The sequence below is a fragment of the Labeo rohita genome, chromosome 17 (assembly GCF_022985175.1).
Source record: "Labeo rohita strain BAU-BD-2019 chromosome 17, IGBB_LRoh.1.0, whole genome shotgun sequence".
Taxonomy (NCBI): domain Eukaryota; kingdom Metazoa; phylum Chordata; class Actinopteri; order Cypriniformes; family Cyprinidae; genus Labeo; species Labeo rohita.
The window spans coordinates 20496729-20514760 of NC_066885.1; the positions used below are offsets into that span (position 1 = coordinate 20496729).

The window sequence follows — 18032 nt, forward strand, 5'->3', positions numbered from 1 at the left end:
AATAAAACAACAATGTAGCTCACATCAACACTCACTGGGAGAAATGTGCCACTAGAGATTACCATGAGTGGCAATACAGAAACACCCATGATCTGAAGCAAACATGCCTGAAGGACTGCAGAGGCAACTGCATTGTAGGCTTAACACATATCATGTCAAAGCTTGCTGAGTTAAGGCATGTGAGAAAAAGTCTTCTTACACTGCCTGTAGAGAATAGTGAGTCATGATGATAAATAATAAATCAAGCCAGCGGCATTTAAATTTGTAATGAATTTCATCATATAGTCATATCACAGCTCATTTGTATGAATGTTAGTGATGTTCCTCTACTGCCCAACTAGTGTCAAACATAAAGCCCATAACGATGTAAAATAATGCTTTTCTCAAAGTTTTGACATGTATCTGTTATGTTTATCAGGATCTGCTGGGCAAATCTTGCACCAGTCACTGCAGTGATCATTTGTGACAATATGCCCCAACAGCCAGGTAGGCTATGTTGTCTCAATGTCATACTACATCAGAATGGGAACCAGCATTTTTAGGCTTTTCTTTATAATTGTGTGCATTTCAGGAAAATGTAAATGGAAAAAATAAAACGAAATGAAGGTTAACGTAAAAGATTAATTTGACTAAAAAGTAAACATTTTGATCATTTGCACTATATGTATAACCAACATAGATAAAACATACGTAAGTACTCCAAAACGCAAATTCATGTAATTAAACCTTTGACTCAAAACCTTAGAGTTGCATGTGACAACTAGCCCCGGTCTAGAAATTAGAACTGTCAGGAAATATTGCATTGGAAAGTATGCATTTTGTGCATATTACATATTGTAATGCATATTCTATGCAGCAAACCATAGCAGCTTCATGTCATGTCACATTAAAAGAATATCACATCATTTCCAAATTCGCTATGTCTGTGGCTACACACCCTTGCGGTGTAAAAGCGAAGTGGTTTTGTTCTCCAGCACCACCCTCGGGTGAACAGCGCGCGTTCAACTCGCTGTCAACACCTCAGATCACAGCGCCACGATGAAGCAGCCTCCATACACTCACTAACCTTCAACAGCACGGCTAGAACCTGCTTCGATTGCATTCTGCACAGAATTACACATCTGACAGTCGGATATTACACATACTAAAGCATGGATACCGTGTGCATTTCTAGAGAGCGCGATGATGCTGAAATCACAGATTCATCCACGACAGAGGGACCTTCTCAGGAAGCACCTCAAAGGTACGTGTGTGGATACCGGGCTTATACGGCTTATTTTTGGAGCAAGTGTGTTTGTGAGCAAATGTAAGTCATTTAAATGGTTGTTTTTGCGAATAAACAGGAATAACCAACGTGCCGCTTTTTGAGGTGTCTGTATATCAAACCGACTTGGCTTTTGTTTACAAGCGAGAAATACTATCCTCGGAGGGTAACAACTGAACTGTATGTCGAAAGTGCAAGGAGATCACGAGTAATATATACTACTAAACACTATAATTTGTTGCGTTTGACCTTATGTTATCCATAAACTGACATGACCGCGGATCTTGATGCTACCGTTGATGTTTTTGGTCACAAAAGCCACTATGAATGAATGTTTAGGGCAAACTCCATGATAATTTATATTTGACCTACAGTACACCTGACATTCAAAAGGACACATGGATATGTTCTATAATATTCTATAGATTCTTGCAATGAATGATAAAATAATGGAAATTTAACTTAAAAATATAAGTAGCACATTATTTGAGTCATTCTTTATTTTATTAAGCATTATAATACAATAAGAAAAAATATTCCTGTTATGCAGTACTTTTCTGAGCTCTGCAACTTGATAAAAATGAATGTTTGTATAATAATATTAAGCAAGTAATTCTATAAAAGGGTAAACCATATAATTCATATGTCTGGTCATCTAAACTTAATTTATAATCGCTTTATTATTATATTAATTGCAAGAACATTTACAGAATGCTTAAAAGGATGGAAATTAAAACAAGATTTGCATATTTTACGACTCACATTATGTCAACTTGAAGTTCATTTAAAGGATTAGTTCACTTCTAGAATGAAACCCCATGTCATCCAAGATGTTCATGTCTTTCTTTCTTCAGTTGAAAAGAAATTAAGTTTTTTGAGGAAAACATTCATGAATTTTTTCTCCATATAGTGTACTTCAATGGGAATCAGCAGGCTGAAGGTCCAAATTGCACTTTCAAAGGGCTCTATCTGAGGAATAAGGGTCTTATGTAATGAAACGATCGATTTTCTAAAAACAATTTTTTTTAATTATATACTTTTTAACCACAAATGCTCATATTGCACTAGCTCAACTTCACGAATTACGCAATAACGTCGGAAAGGTCACACATGATGCAGGCGGAAGTGCCGAACCAGTGTTTACAAAGCGAACGTGCAAAGTAAGACAAACGCCCTTTCCAAAAAAAAGGTAAAACAACAAAGTCAGACGATTTTGGGGGAATAAATGAGATGGAGTTTTTTGTCCTACACTACCTTTTTGAACCAGAGCACACAGACACAGCACTAACCCCGCGTGGCCTTTCCAACGTGATTACGTAATGCAGTAAACCTGGTTTCCATCCAAAGTTGCGAATTTAACAAAAATTTAAATATTGCATTTGCAAATAAGCACCGTTTCCATCCAACAAGTGAAAGAGAACAAAATCATCACTTCCTGATAAACTGACACTATATATTACTAAGAAAAGTAGGAGAAGCCACTGAATATAGTAATTTTCATATATAGTTACTACAGACAAAATCATTTCTTTCAGAGGTGGATGCCTGCTGTTTGGGAATGTAGTCGTGTAAGACAGTTCTGGGAGGCAATTCTACAGAAATACTTTGATGACAGACTTTGCTCAGGCATTTCGGAATGACCATAACATTTCAGATGCTGTGGAACGAGATCGGTTAGATGGGTTTTGCCATCCCATAGCGCAAAGTCACATGACTTTTTTGATGCGTATGGAGGAATTTATTCAGCAAATGCATTTCCATCTCCCATAAAACCACCTCAAGCAAGCGTAAAAACATTCGAAATGTGACATTTCCATCACTCGTTTCTGATGCGATACTTCAAAATGCGCATTAAAAACAGGGTTATGGAAACATAGGCACACATAGCAAAGCTAGTGCAAGATGAGCATTTGTGGTTAAAAAGTATATACTTCTTTTTTTTTTTTTTTTTGCTAGATAAGACCCTTATTCCTCGTGATTGTGTGGAGCCCTTTGAAGCTGCACTGAAACTGCATTTTGGACCGTTAACCTTCAACCCCCGAAAAAAGTCAATCTACAGTACACTTGCCATTCATACACTTGAAAATGTAAGCCAAAAAAAGTAGAGGAAATCTTTTTATTCTATCCTCATTAGTCAGGCATGTTTCCTTTTGTCTGGAGTAATTCTCATAATGAACTACACAGGGCTCTAGGACTCTTAATGGAGGTGTTAGACGATTGACTCGGAGAATGTTAATCACAAGACTCATCTGTTACTCTGACTGAGACATTTTGCTTCAGCATACTAGGTGTAGATTCCCTGTTCTGCATCGACAATGATTATCTTTAATGACGAAACCTGTCTGTAGATCAAAGTACTGCTGAGCAGATGGTGAGACGCGTTCTCCAGATTTGGTGGAGAAGATCCAGCTAAAGCTGCAGTGACTCATGTTAGAGTGTGACCCTCTCAGGAGAAGCCTTGTCCTTATATTCCAGTGCGATCCACACACGTGGGCCCCACTTACCAGCCTTTGATTTGTTAATCAAAGGTTTTGTTCCATGTTATTATCTGTTGTTTATGTTGCTTAAAATGGCTGCACGTATCCTACACACAAAAGCAAGTGCTTCATCTCCTAAAACTATCACAAACAAGCCTGGGAGATTTTATAGTCTGGTGGCAGCGACATTAATCTAAATCTTTTGGTGAAGAATTACACTTCTGAGTTGATGACATTGATTCATTCAATCAACTTTTTTAATGAAAAGCTCAAATCAAGTTTCATTCAGCCAAAAAAAAAAGGTAAAACATAGGTTAAATGAGGTAAGAAAAAAAAAACTCTTTACAGGGATAGTTCACCCAAAAATGAAAATTCTGTCATTAATTACCCACCCTCAAGTCGTTCCAAACCCATATGACCTTCGTTCATCTTCAGAAAATAAATTAAGATATTTCTGATGAAATCCAAGAGCTTCTGACCCTGCATAGACAGCAACGCAACTACCAGGGTCAGAAAGCTCTCGGATTTCATCAAAAATATCCTAATTTGTGTTCCAAAGAGAATGTCTTACGTGTTTAGAATGACATGAGGGTGAGTAATTAATGACAGAAGGTAAGAATTGTAGGTTTCCACTTTTATAGTGTAGAAAGTATCATTTATGAAACAAGATAGTTGCTTTTTAAATGTAAGCAGGCAGCTGCTTTGCAATTTGGTGCAATAAGGTGCACCTTTGAGCACTTGATTTACCCTTGTGAATCAGTCCAATTATTTTTTATCTAGACTGAGTCACCTTGGGTATCAGTGGCCTGAAGTAAATCTCATGCAGTGCGAGTGTCCATTATACTACATGATATTAGTCAGTGTTTGCCAGCCAGCATGGCTGATATCCACTGAAATGCTGTGAGGGCATCTGTTCAATCAATTCAGTTTCTGTTACATTCCAGGCATTTATTCCAGATCATGACTCTTACCATACAAGACCACTGAGTTAAAAAAGCTTAGGGGAGATGGGAATACAAACCGAGTGATGTTACTGCAGAATATTATTCATATGCTCATACAAATTGGTGCAAAGGGAGCAAACAAATTAAGTATTTAGCAGATATTTATGCTTGCTGCAGTAAATATTTAAGCTGACTGTAGTTAAATAGCGTATTTTATTTTCGCTCTGGAAATTACAGTCATATCCATTAAGCTTAGTTTTTTTCCTGTCCTCGAGTCATTGCTGGGTTCAGGATGGGATCTCATCAGAAAAGTGTTTTTCCTTGACTGATGCTGAAATGATGAACTGATTTCACCCTTACAGTCTGACAGGCCACAACAATCACCTCTGAGTTCTGGCAGCGCAGACCGCCTGACACGCCGTACCAGCTGCAGAGCTGTCAAATCAAATTAAGCCCGTGTTCCTTTTGATAACCGTCAAAACATCTGCAGCATGCACACAACCAAAACCCATGAGCTCCATCAGATGCTGAAGGGTATTTGTTGGAAAATTATGCTTGTGGTTTAATATATATAGAAATGTAACAACATTTTGTAGAAATTCTTCAGAAAACCTTGTAATGGGAACATGCACACTCTCTTTAATGTAGCAGAACTTCATTATATCTGCTTACATTGAGGTCTTCATACATCACATCGTATTATCAAATTTTCTGATGCTATTTTTGCAGCTGCCATGTTTTATATACAGTGGGTACGGAAAGTATTCAGACCCCCTTAAATTTGTCACTCTTTGTTATATTGCAGCCATTTGCTAAAATCATTTAAGTTCATTTTTTTTTCCTCATTAATGTACACACAGCACCCCATATTGACAGAAAAATACAGAATTGTTGACATTTTTGCAGATTTATTAAAAAAGAAAAACTGAAATATCACATGGTCCTAAGTATTCAGACCCTTTGCTCAGTATTTAGTAGAAGCACCCTTTTGATCTAATACAGCCATGAGTCTTTTTGGGAAAGATGCAACAAGTTTTTCACACCTGGACCTCTGCCATTCCTCTTTGCAGATCCTCTCCAGTTCTGTCAGGTTGGATGGTAAACGTTGGTGGACAGCCATTTTTAGGTCTCTCCAGAGATGCTCAATTGGGTTTAAGTCAGGGCTCTGGCTGGGCCATTCAAGAACAGTCACAGAGTTGTTGTGAAGCCACTCCTTCGTTATTTTAGCTGTGTGCTTAGGGTCATTGTCTTGTTGGAAGGTAAACCTTCGGCCCAGTCTGAGGTCCTGAGCACTCTGGAGAAGGTTTTCGTCCAGGATATCCCTGTACTTGGCCGTGTTCATCTTTCCCTCGATTGCAGCCAGTCGTCCTGTCCCTGCAGCTGAAAAACACCCCCACAGCATGATGCTGCCACCCCCATGCTTCACTGTTGGGACTGTATTGAACAGGTGATGAGCAGTGCCTGGTTTTCTCTACACATACCGCTTAGAATTAAGGCCAAAAAGTTCTATCTTGGTCTCATCAGACCAAAGAATCTTATTTCTCACCATCTTGGAGTCCTTCAGGTGTTTTTTAGCAAACTCCATGCAGGCTTTCATGTGTCTTGCACTGAGGAGAGGCTTCCGTCGGGCCACTCTGCCATAAAGCCCTGACTGGTGGAGGGCTGCAGTGATGGTTGACTTTCTACAACTTTCTCCCATCTCCCGACTGCATCTCTGGAGCTCAGCCACAGTGATCTTTGGGTTCTTCTTTACCTCTCTCACCAAGGCTCTTCTCCCCAGATAGCTCAGTTTGGCCGGACGGCCAGCTCTAGGAAGGGTTCTGGTCGTCCCAAACGTCTTCCATTTAAGGATTATGGAGGCCACTGTGCTCTTAGGAACATTAAGTGCAGCAGAAAATTTTTTGTAACCTTGGCCAAATCTGTGCCTTGCCACAATTCTGTCTCTGAGCTCTTCAGGCATTCCTTTGACCTCATGATTCTCATTTGCTCTGACATGCACTGTGAGCTGTAAGGTCTTATATAGACAGGTGTGTGGCTTTCCTAATCAAGTCCAATCAGTATAATCAAACACAGCTGGACTCAAATGAAGGTGTAGAACCATCTCAAGGAGATCAGAAGAAATGGACAGCACCTGAGTTAAATATATGAGTGTCACAGCAAAGGGTCTGAATACTTAGGACCATGTGATATTTCAGTTTTTCTTTTTTAATAAATCTGCAAAAATGTCAACAATTCTGTGTTTGTCTGTCAATATGGGGTGCTGTGTGTACATTAATGAGGAAAAAAATGAACTTAAATGATTTTAGCAAATAGCTGCATTATAACAAAGAGTGAAAAATTTAAGGGGGTCTGAATACTTTCCGTACCCACTGTATATATTTACAGATGAGATGAGGTCAAAAGTTTACATACACCTTGCAGAATTTACCAAAATAAGAGGGATCATACAAAATATTTAGTACTGACCTGAATAAGGGGAAGAAGACTTTTTACATATAGCCCACAAAAGAAAACTGTTGAATTTATAAAAATTACCCTGTTCAAAAGTTTACATAGGCTTGATTCTTAATACTGTGTTGTTACCTGAATGATCCACAGCTGTTTTTTTTGGTTTAGTGATAGTTGTTCATGAGTCCCTTGTTTGTCCTGAACAGCTAAACTGCCTACTTTTCTTCTGAAACTCCTTCAGGTCCCAAAAATTCTTTGGTTTTTCAGCATTTTTGTGTATTTGAACCCTTTCCAGCAATGGCTGTATGATTTTGGATTCCATCTTTTCACATTGATGACAACTGAGGGACTCATATGCAACTATTACAGAAGGTTTAAATGCTCACTGATGCTTCAGAAGGAAAAATGATGCATTAAGATCCAGGGGTGTAAACTTTTGAATTAAATAAAGATGTGTACATTTTTCTTATTTTGCCTAAATATCACCAAATATTTTTTTCATGTAGTACTGCCCTTCAGAAGCTACAGAAGATACTTACATGTTTCCCAAAAGATAAAATAAGTTAAATTTACCCTGATATTCAAATTAAAAAAAGTTTTCACCCCCTGGCTCTTAATGCATAATTTTGCATCAGTGAGCGTTTGAACTTTCTGTAATAGTTGCATATGAGTCCCTCAGTTTTCCTCAGTGTGAAAAGATGGATGTCAAAATAATTCAGTCATTGCTGGAAAGGGTTCAAATCCACAAAAATGCTGAAAAACCGAAGAATTTGTGGGACCTGAAGGTTTTCAGAAAAAAAGCAGGCAGTTTAACTGTTCAGGGACTCATGAACAACTATCACTAAACAAAAAAAACACTTTTGATCATTCAGGTAACAGCACAGTATTACGAATCAAGCATATATAAACTATCAAACAGGGTCATTTTTATAAATTCAACTAATATTTTCTCATGCATTTTGAATGATCCCTCTTATTTTTATTTTACACCTCTGCAATATCTCATATAAATCCATTGGAGTTAATGGAGATGAAGCAGTTCACATCCAAATAAGCAGTGTGTCAAGAAAGATTTTAAGCATTTAAGCCAAACAAGAAGCTTGGTAATGGGAGATAAAAAGGCTGAGGGTTAAGAGCAAGTGTTTTGTTTAATCCTGCTGAAGTGTAACATTTATTCCAACACTTCTGGTTCAAAAGTCATTTTATTTTCCTTGCACATGGTTTATCCTAGGTGTTTATATCATCTGTGGCTAAATGAGATCAGTCTTGCATATTATAATCTGCCCAATTTAGTTTGCACATCTGAAATATTCAAAAAAGACAGCATATCTGTTTTAGGAACACATTTACACGCTTGACCAGCAGTCATGTGTTGCAGTGTTTGTATAGCTTGTCACCTTGGTAATACAAAAGAGTCAGCTACATTAAATCGGTGTGAAAAAAAAACAAACTTGTTAAAAGCTCACAATTGCATTATTAGGACCTGTTAATGTTTAACAGAGTAGTAGAAATTTGTTCTCACATCAATCCTGGCATCTTTATAGTTGAAAAGTGGTAAACAGGCCTATCTGAACTCAATAAGCTGATGCTTTAGCATAGTAAAATCTAAAGGTACCCCATAAAGAGGCATAAACAGTTATAATTAGTACTGTGGGTTGACTGAACAATGAAAAAATGTATTCTGAATCTTCTGGTTCTTCAAGGTGATTACATTATTCAGTAGTACATTTTAGTTGTCCCACTCTCATATTTACTTCCTGAGCAGTTGCCTTATATGCACTAGTGAGTTTTTTTCTCTCGTCTGAACAGGCTTTTTATGAGGTTGACAGAGTAAGCTGATGGAGTCCCTCCCTCTTGGCCTAATTGGGCCTTAAAGCATTTCGCTGATACATTTTTTAGACATCATTGCTAATCTAATATACAGTATGTTGCCAGCAACTCAGCTGTGCACTCAACAATTCTCAACAAGCAGTTTCCTGGCAGAGACAAACTGTATGTTAGAGGCATATTGTTCAGACCGAACAAGACAGCCATGTTGTGTATAAGCATTTCAAAAAGAGGGACAAGTAATTATTTTATATTATAAAATCTTTAAACTATTTTTGGTCAGTATGATGAATTTAGACGTTCAGTGCATGATCTGGAAACAGGCTAAGCAAATGTTTATTCACAAACATGTACAGCTAACGTCAAAAGTTTACATACACCATGCAGAATCTGCAAAATGTGAATTATTTTACCAAAATAAGAAGGATCATACAAAATGCATGTTATTTAGTACTGACCTGAATAAGATATTTCACATAAAAGACGATTACATAAAGTCTATGAGAGAAAATAGTTGAATTTATTAAAAACTGACCTCGTTCAAAAGTTTACATACACTTGATTCTTAATTCTGTGTTGTTACTTGAATGATCCACAGCTGTTTTTTTTTTTTGGTGATAGTTGTTCATGAGTCCCTTGTTCGTCCTGAACAGTTAAACTGCCTGCTGTTCTTCAGAAAAATCCTTTAGGTCGGACAAATTCTTTGGTTTTTCAGCATCTTTGGTATTTGAACCCTTTCCAACAATGACTGTATGATTTTGAGGTCTATCTTTTCACACTGATGATGACTGAGGGACTTATATGCAACTATTGCAGAAGATTCAAATGCTCACTGATGCTTCAGAAGGAAACGCAATGCATTAGGAGCCAGGGGGTGAATGTTTTTTGAATTTGAAGATCAGGGTAAATTGCGCTTATTTTGTCTTCTGGAAAGCATGTAAGCATATTCTGTAGCTTCTGAAGGTTAGTGCTAAATGAAAAAAAAGTTTAATTTCAGAGCTAACTAGGAATGGCATGTTTAATTTCTGGAAATCCAGTGGAGCACAAAGTTTTGCGTTGACATTTGGTGAAGTGAAAATAATTCATTTCCCAAAATGACTCAACTGGATCATTGAATCAATGATTCATTGATTCCTAGCAATTGGATCAAGGCAATTCTTGAAACGTTCCACTGGTTCACTGAAAACTATTGACAGGACTTGATGTTGTGAAAGTAATAGACTGTAAACATTTGATGATTGATGTCATGTGACTCTTCTGTTTGCAGTGAGATCCCTGAGGTTTCGCTGTGTCCTCCAGACAGTGACAGCACAGAATCTCAGACGTGTCCGGTCAGGATAGAGGAGAACCAAGCTGACAGCAGTCCGTTCAAGTCACACTCCTCTGCTCAACTCCACCGTCAAGTATCGCAGGGCTCTGGATATCATTCGCCGCAATGCAAAAAATGCCCCTGCTGTGGCCACCAACAGTCGAATCAAACCAATGTCTGTCCAGGTCAAATGAATGCTTACCATCAAGCAGACTGTTCAGCCAGTCCTGTTAAGATTGTCCATAGCTGCAGTCCATCACACCTACCTTCGTGTCACAATAAAACACAGTGCCACTGGCTTCATGAATCTCATGACAGCAGCAACCACAAGCCTGTACAGCATCACATGGTGACAGTGAGGTCTGGATTCTTTTCTATCATAAATAGCATTGTAACGGACTATCTAGTTAACTGTAAACATTTAAATATGTTAATCACTATGTTTGTTTGCTTAGTAGGAACGATGGCTTGCATAGGATACCAAGGAGGTGAGATGCTTTTATAGCAAATTCTGATAAAGATTTAATTGTTTATGATAACATCACATAAATTTCAGTATTAAGATTATTGTTTACAGTAATACAGTAGTGCACATCAAAGGGATAGTTCACCCAAAAATGAAAATTCTGTCTATGCAGGATCAGAAAGCTATGAGATCTCATCATAAATATCTATATTTGTGTTCTGAAGATGAACAAAGGTAGTTTGGAACGACATGAGGGTGAGTAATTAATGACAGAATTTTCATTTTTGGGTGAACTGTCTCTTTAACATAGTCTTGTAGTCTTATGTTCAATATTATATTGAGAGGAATTGGGTAGAAGCATTCAAATACTGAGCCAAAAGTGAGTGTAAATGCAGTTTGGTGAATACCAGCGGTATAGTGTAAGTTAATGTGCCATAAAGCAATTAGATTAAAATTGATCATATGAACGCCATTGATTTTTACAGCTATTCCCAGGTCATAGTGGAGTATCCAATGACTGTACTCATCTCATGTACGGTAGTCCTGTTTGCTTGTTCCCTTGCTGGGATTTTGACTGGTCCTCTGCCAGACTTCTCAGACCCTTTGTTGGTGAGTATCTACATCTCTGTAATATATGTGAGAAATAATGAATTTTAATGGTTCATGCTTATGCATCTGTTTGTACTACAAGTAAAGAAAGTAAATGAATCACATACTAAAAATGATATAAAAATATGTAAAAATTCAGAGTAAGATTTCATTGTAAGATCAAGTTTAAAATAAGAGATAAACTCACAATGTAAGATAAAAAATTACAGTTTGGAACAACAGTTACAGCTGTGAGATATAAAATCACACTGCAACATAAGCTTACTATGGAAGCCCATTTTCGCCACTGAAAAAAGGTAATTACAACAGAATTGCATGATACAAACTCACAGTTCTGACTTTTTCCTCAGAATTGTCAGATAAAGTCAGAATTGTGAGAGAAACAATGTCTCAATTGTTAAACTATGTGAAATAAACTCGTAATTCCGAGAAATAAAGTCAGAATTGCAATATACGAACTCGCATTTGTGAGACAAAAAGTCTTCAAAGACTTTATTTCTCGCAATTTTTTTGAGTTTATATTAGGGCTGCACAATTATGACAAAAATCATAATTGTCAATTATTCCCTTGAAATTGTAATTGCGATTATTAGTTACGATTATTACAATTTACACTGAGTGATGTTTTGAATAGCTTTATACCATTGTTTGAAGCAACAGCATGCCACATTTTTACATATAGTTTCTTCTTTAAATATAAAAATAAAGTAAAAATTTTCTGCACTTCTGGCTTCCATAGAAATAGGCTTTATACCTAAGAGGTATAAAGTTGTAACAAGTAATGAAGCTGAATTTGTTAGATTATTACTCTGAGGCAGAAATAGGCTTGAGCCTATGAATACATTTCTGAAAATAAACTGACCAGCGGTGGCCTTTCATCATTAGAATTGTAAATTAGGCTCTCAAATGACTTTAATTCATTTATATAATGACTTCAAAGAGTTCTTCTCACCGCTCATGTGTCTTTGATCGGACCTCACAGGGATTTGAGCCTCGTGGAACAGACATAAGCATCCGGCTAGCCACATGGATGAGGTTACAGCAAAACACCGGACCTGGAAAATCACTGTCCCCATTTCCATGGCAACTCACAGAAAAAATAGCAGGGTATTTCTTCTTGATCATACCATACTAATATACTTTTAAAAACAATTTTGACCACTGATCATTTTACTAAATCAGACTGTAGATTTTATTACTAAAGATTACTTGTTTGTCTTAAAGAGAGGACACAATTAGATCTGACCCTCAATCAAGAGAACGATCACGGAGAATGCTGCACAGAGATTACACTGAGCACAACTTTTTTTGTAACGCCCCAGGTGAGATTTTACTCATGTGTATTTCCAAATCTAATAAATCAGCAAATGGAGCATGGCATGTTTTATGTCATGTTGTTTTCTATCGCCCGATCTGTGTTTCTGTAGGAGAGCGCTATGCTCAGCTGGTCTTCCGCTCTGGAAACTCTGCCAGTCTCTGGAGTCTAAAAGCAATTTACTCCATGTGCCAGATGGAACAGACACAGGTAAACCAAAGGCTATATTTTCCTATTCTTAAATTGTTGTTAAATGCAGTGTTTGGATGGTTATATCTGATAGAATCTATTCAGTAGATTAGTTTACTTCCAGAATAAAAACTTCCTGATAATTTATTCACCCCCATGTTTTCCAAGATATTCATGTATTTCTTTCTTCGGATGAAAAGAAATGAAGGTTTTTAAGGTAAACATTCCAGGATTTTTCTCCATATAATGGACATTAGTGGTCAATGGGTTGAAGGTCCAATTTGTAGTTTCAATGCAGCTTCAAAGGGCTCTACATTACCCCAGACGTGTAATAAGGGTCTTATCTAAGGGTCATTTTGTAACAAAAATAAAAAATGTATATACGTTTCAACCACAAATGCATCTTGCACTAGCTCTGCGACAAGCGTCCGTGACTTCACACAATATGTAATCATGATGGAAAAGTCACGTGTGGTTAGTTCTTTTTTTCTATGTACTTTGGGTCAAAAAGTTACGGTAGGACAAAAAACAAAACAAAACTAATTTTTACCTTAAATTTCAAAATCGTCCAACATCGTTGTTTTACCTTTTTTTGTAAAGAGCGTTTGACTTTCTTTGCACATTCGCTTTATAAACACTGGGTTGGTACTTCCAGCAGTGTCACGTGTGACCTTTCCAACGTGACTATGTAATGCGTGACGTCGAGCTAGTGCAAGACGAGCATCTTGTGGAAAAGTATATACTTTATTTATTTTATTTTATTTTATTTTTTTAGAAAATGGCCAATCGTTTCGCTACATAAGACCCTTATTCCTTGGCTGGGATCGTGTAGAGCCCTGTGAAGCTGCATTGAAACTGCAATTTGGACCTTCAACCCATTGACATTGATCTTCATTGAAGTCCACTATATGGAGGAAAAATCCTGGAATGTTTTCCTCAAAAACCTTCAATTCTTTTCAACTGAAGAAAGAAAGGCATGAACATCTTGGGATGACATGGGGTGAGTAAATTATATTCTTATCAGTGTATAACCAAACATACGAAAAAAAAATACATATAGACATTACATACAAATACATTGTAATATTTTTGCTGAGAAATGCCATTTTTATTACTCATTTTAGATCCGTTCTGGGACACAATTTGAAAATCTTTGCCAGGTCAGATCAGAGTTACACGGCTCCATGATGAAGAATGAGTGCTGTCCAAGTTGGTCTCTGGGAAACTACTTGGCTCTTCTCAACAACGTTTCTTCCTGCTTTAGTTTGACTGCACAGCAGGTTTCTGAAAGCCTTGGGCTGCTCAGATTCTGTGCCCCTTACTACCACGATGGAAGCCTGGTTGCATCATGCACCGAGAGGAGCAAATCCGGCCGCTGTGCATCCGTTCCACACCGTTGTAAACTGTCAAGCATCTTCCAGATTCTGCATTACCTTGTGGACAAAGACTTCCTGGGGCCACAGACTGTTGAATACAAAGTCCCGTCCCTAAAATACAGCATTGTATTTCTACCAGTGGAAAAAGGAGATCCGCTAATGAAAATTTATTTGGACCATTTAGAGGGTCGCGAGCTCACATACAATAACACCACCATAACAGGAATGGATTTGGGAATTAAGCAAAAACTTTTTAAGTACTACTTGGCACGGGATTCTGTCTATCCTGTTCTTGCAGCTCTTGCACTTGTTTTCACAATGGGACTGTATCTCAAATCACTATTTATAGCAGCAATGTCACTGGTTGCTGTCATATTATCACTTTCCACCTCATATTTTTTCTACAGAGTTGTATTTCGCTTGACATTTTTTCCACTCCTCAATCTTGCATCAGTCTTCGTGCTTCTGGGAAGCTGTCTGAATCAAGCCCTGACTTTTGTCGACTTCTGGAAACTACAGCTAAGCCACAACCCTCCAGCTGTCACTGAGAAAAGGATGAACCGGGTTTTACAAGAAATGGGATACTTGATATTAGTGTCGGGTCTGACATCTAGCATCACGTTTTACTCGGGCTACATCAGCAGCATCACCGCTGTGAGATGCTACGCTGTATATCTTGGCAGTGCCTCATTAATCAACACATTATTTGCTCTCGTTTGGCTTCCGTGCACCCTCATTCTGCAAGAACGCTATGCTGTGCTGTCTTCAAACCCTGTGGCTAAGGCAACTTGGAAACCCTGCTGCTCGAAAAATACGGGTGGGTTCTGGGAGACAAGTTCAAGAAAGCGCTGTCTGTTTACTTTGAGACAGAAGCTTCGGACATTAGGGCGAGGGCTGGCGGATACATCAAACCTGCTTTTTTTAAAAATCCTACCTTGTGGAGTGGTAAAATTCAGATACATATGGATCTGCTGGTTTGCAGTGCTTGCAGCCGGTGGGACGTACATTTCATGCATAGACCCTGGCATGAAACTGCCAACTTCAGACAGCAGAACAACTCAGCTGTTTCGCTCCAGTCATCCCTTTGAAAGATACGACGCTGAATATCGCCACCAGTTCATGTTTGAGCGAATGAAGCAGGGTGAAGACGAACCCATGACGCTGACTCTAATTTGGGGCGTAATTCCATCGGATGACGGTGACCACTTTGATCCAAAAAGTAACGGATCCTTAGCTCTTGATCCAGGGTTCAATTTGAGCAGTCCCCAAGCCCAACTGTGGTTGCGAGATCTGTGTGGAAAAATTCAAAACCAGAGCTTCTATTCTCCGGTATCAATTGACCACGAAACAGTAGAAGACAATGTGTGCTTTGTGGAACAATTGATCCACTGGGTTTCCATACGTCGCTGTTCCGAAAGCGAGGATGCGTTTAGCTTCTGCTGCAATAATATTCCCTTTCCTTACCCGCCAAGTGTTTTCGAGCAGTGCCTTAGCATGATGGTAGCCGAGCAGCACGCAGAGGGACACCGACCCAGTGCCGGAGGCCTAAGGTTTGATTCCGAGGGTCGAATCACTGCCCTTGTTTTAATATTCAAGACCATACAACTTTACAGCTTCAACTTCAGCAGAATGTCTCAGTTCTACCAAGAGATCTTATTGTGGTTTAATGGGGAAATCTCCAAGGCTCCAGTGGGACTCCAGAAAGGGTGGTTTGTGAGCCAGCTAAGTTTATATGACCTCCAGCAATGCTTGAGTTCTGAGACACTGGAGGTGGCGGGCTTTTCGGTAGCGCTCACATTTGCACTTCTGTTACTAACAACATGGAATATTCCATTAAGCGTGTACGTGTCCATTGCGGTGGGAGGAAGTGTGTTTGCTACCGTTGGCCTGCTTGTGCTTTTAGAATGGCAGTTAAATGGTGTGGAAGCACTCTTCATTTCAGCAGCTGCAGGTCTTTCTGTTGACTTTGTAGCCAATTATTGCATTTCATATAGCTTGGCGCCACACAATGACAGACTGGGCAGGGTTGCACATTCCTTGAAGAGAATGGGTTGCCCGGTAGCTACAGGTGCTGGGGCGTATTTCTGCGTGGGCATTATTATGTTACCGGCAACTGCGTTGCTCTTCAGAAAGCTTGGGATCTTCCTCCTGCTTGTGAAGTGTGTCGCATGCGGCTTTGCTACTTTCTTCTTCCAGTCGTTGTGCTGCTTCTTTGGACCCCAAAAGAACTGCGGGAGAATAACCCTACCCTGTGTTACAAAGCAAGCCACTGAAAATATACTGTCGTCCTGTTCGGCTACAGAACCCGGGACCACCAATCCTGCAGCTAATGGGGCATTTGGTTGTGGCACGGGTTCTCGAGTCCGAAGAAGTTTTAATAAAGAAAGCGAAGGCTTTCTCTGCCCCAACCAGCAGCACCATAGAAAGCGCCAACAAATTGGTGGACGGGAGCCAGAACAGTACGAACTGCAGCCGCTTGCTTGCCAGTTAAGCGACAGCTTTGAGAATAGCACTTGTACCAGCAAGCTGTCCAACAGGCCTTCTGTCCTTTCTGATGACATTCAATTCTGTGGCCTTAGTCCAAAGCAAGACTATGACCGAGTCAGCATTGAGGCTGACAGCGCAGAAATGTGTAGCAGACACCTTAAGGGTTGCAACCCACCTCCAGCGCTTCAGACCTCATCCCCGTACAAAGAGAACATCCTGCGTCCTCCACAAGATGCATCTAAGGACAAGGTTTTGTGCAAGAAATGCCGAGTCCAGTCTAGCGGCGGGGTTCAACTTTGGAACGTGTCTTTATCGTCTTCCTCTAGCATGGAAGAAATCATGATCACTCAGACTACAGACACTGTCAATGAAAGGTCACTCTCGATAGATGAAGCAACTACCTGTCATTTACACAAACGGCTTTTGTCATGTCAGTCTCAGAGCTCCATGGAAGGACTGGAAGACTCCAATGAGACCTGTTTAAGTGAAGTAGAACCTGCTATCATTGTTCCTCAAGCTGTTAAGATCGAGGAAGAGTTACAACCTGGCCACCTTAATGGCAGGAGGGACACTTTACGTCTATCCTTGAAGGAGACTGTGTATGACCTTGCCTCCCCAGGATCTGGTAGGTTGAGGACAACACAAAGTGAGGTGCCAGTGATACTCCCCAACAGCAAACCTGATATGCCCGACGTTTGGATAAAAAGGGAGGGAAAAGGCGAAGGTGGCAGCTGATCAATATTATCAACACACTGAGCAAATCTTAACAACCACAGCATGGCCAGTACTTTATATGGTGGGCTTAACTTTTGTACTCCGCAGCGTGTTATTACATTTCTGAATCTGTCTGAAAATGCATACCAGATTACAAAGATTGTTTGGAAGTATACACAGTGCTTATAAAAAAATATGAAGAGGACTGATTTTTTTTTTTTTTAGCATGATTCCTTGCATGTCATGTAAATATACACTGAATGTGCACCCACAATAGCCTTTGAAAAAGCCTTTCTTCAGGGGCCTTGAATTGCAAACTTACCAACACTTAAAGAACAACTGTGCCTGATCTTTTAAACTACCAAGCCATGAGCTTTTTAACTAAACTCCATGATTTTGCAAAGGTCACAATCATTATCAATTTCTTTACTTTTTTAATCCACCAGTTAATTAAAAAGCACTGAAATCCCACAACAGTAATTTTACATTTAACTAAAAGTGCTTACTACGGTGGCTATTAACTGTTTTACACATTTTATTGCATGCTATGATAAAATAATACATTTTTAAAATTTTCATAAAAGCTGTAAGGAAACATCATTTTGTT

The 18032-nt window shown here is 38.9% G+C and overlaps 1 protein-coding gene across 2 annotated transcripts; it reads left to right on the forward strand.

Annotated features, from left to right (window-relative positions):
• Positions 1–987: 987 nt before the first annotated feature.
• On the forward strand, positions 988–17644 carry disp2 (dispatched homolog 2 (Drosophila)). 2 transcript variants are annotated; one of them, XM_051133882.1, is made up of 8 exons: positions 988–1243; positions 10228–10629; positions 10725–10757; positions 11221–11344; positions 12327–12451; positions 12569–12666; positions 12772–12869; positions 13973–17644. In XM_051133882.1, exons 1-8 carry the CDS (start codon positions 1152–1154, stop codon positions 17444–17446), a joined length of 4446 nt encoding a protein of 1481 aa, XP_050989839.1. In that variant the 5' UTR covers positions 988–1151; the 3' UTR covers positions 17447–17644. The 2 variants fall into 2 exon arrangements, with proteins under 2 accessions (XP_050989839.1, XP_050989841.1); XM_051133884.1 differs by having other exon boundaries at positions 10728–10757.
• Positions 17645–18032: the final 388 nt, after the last annotated feature.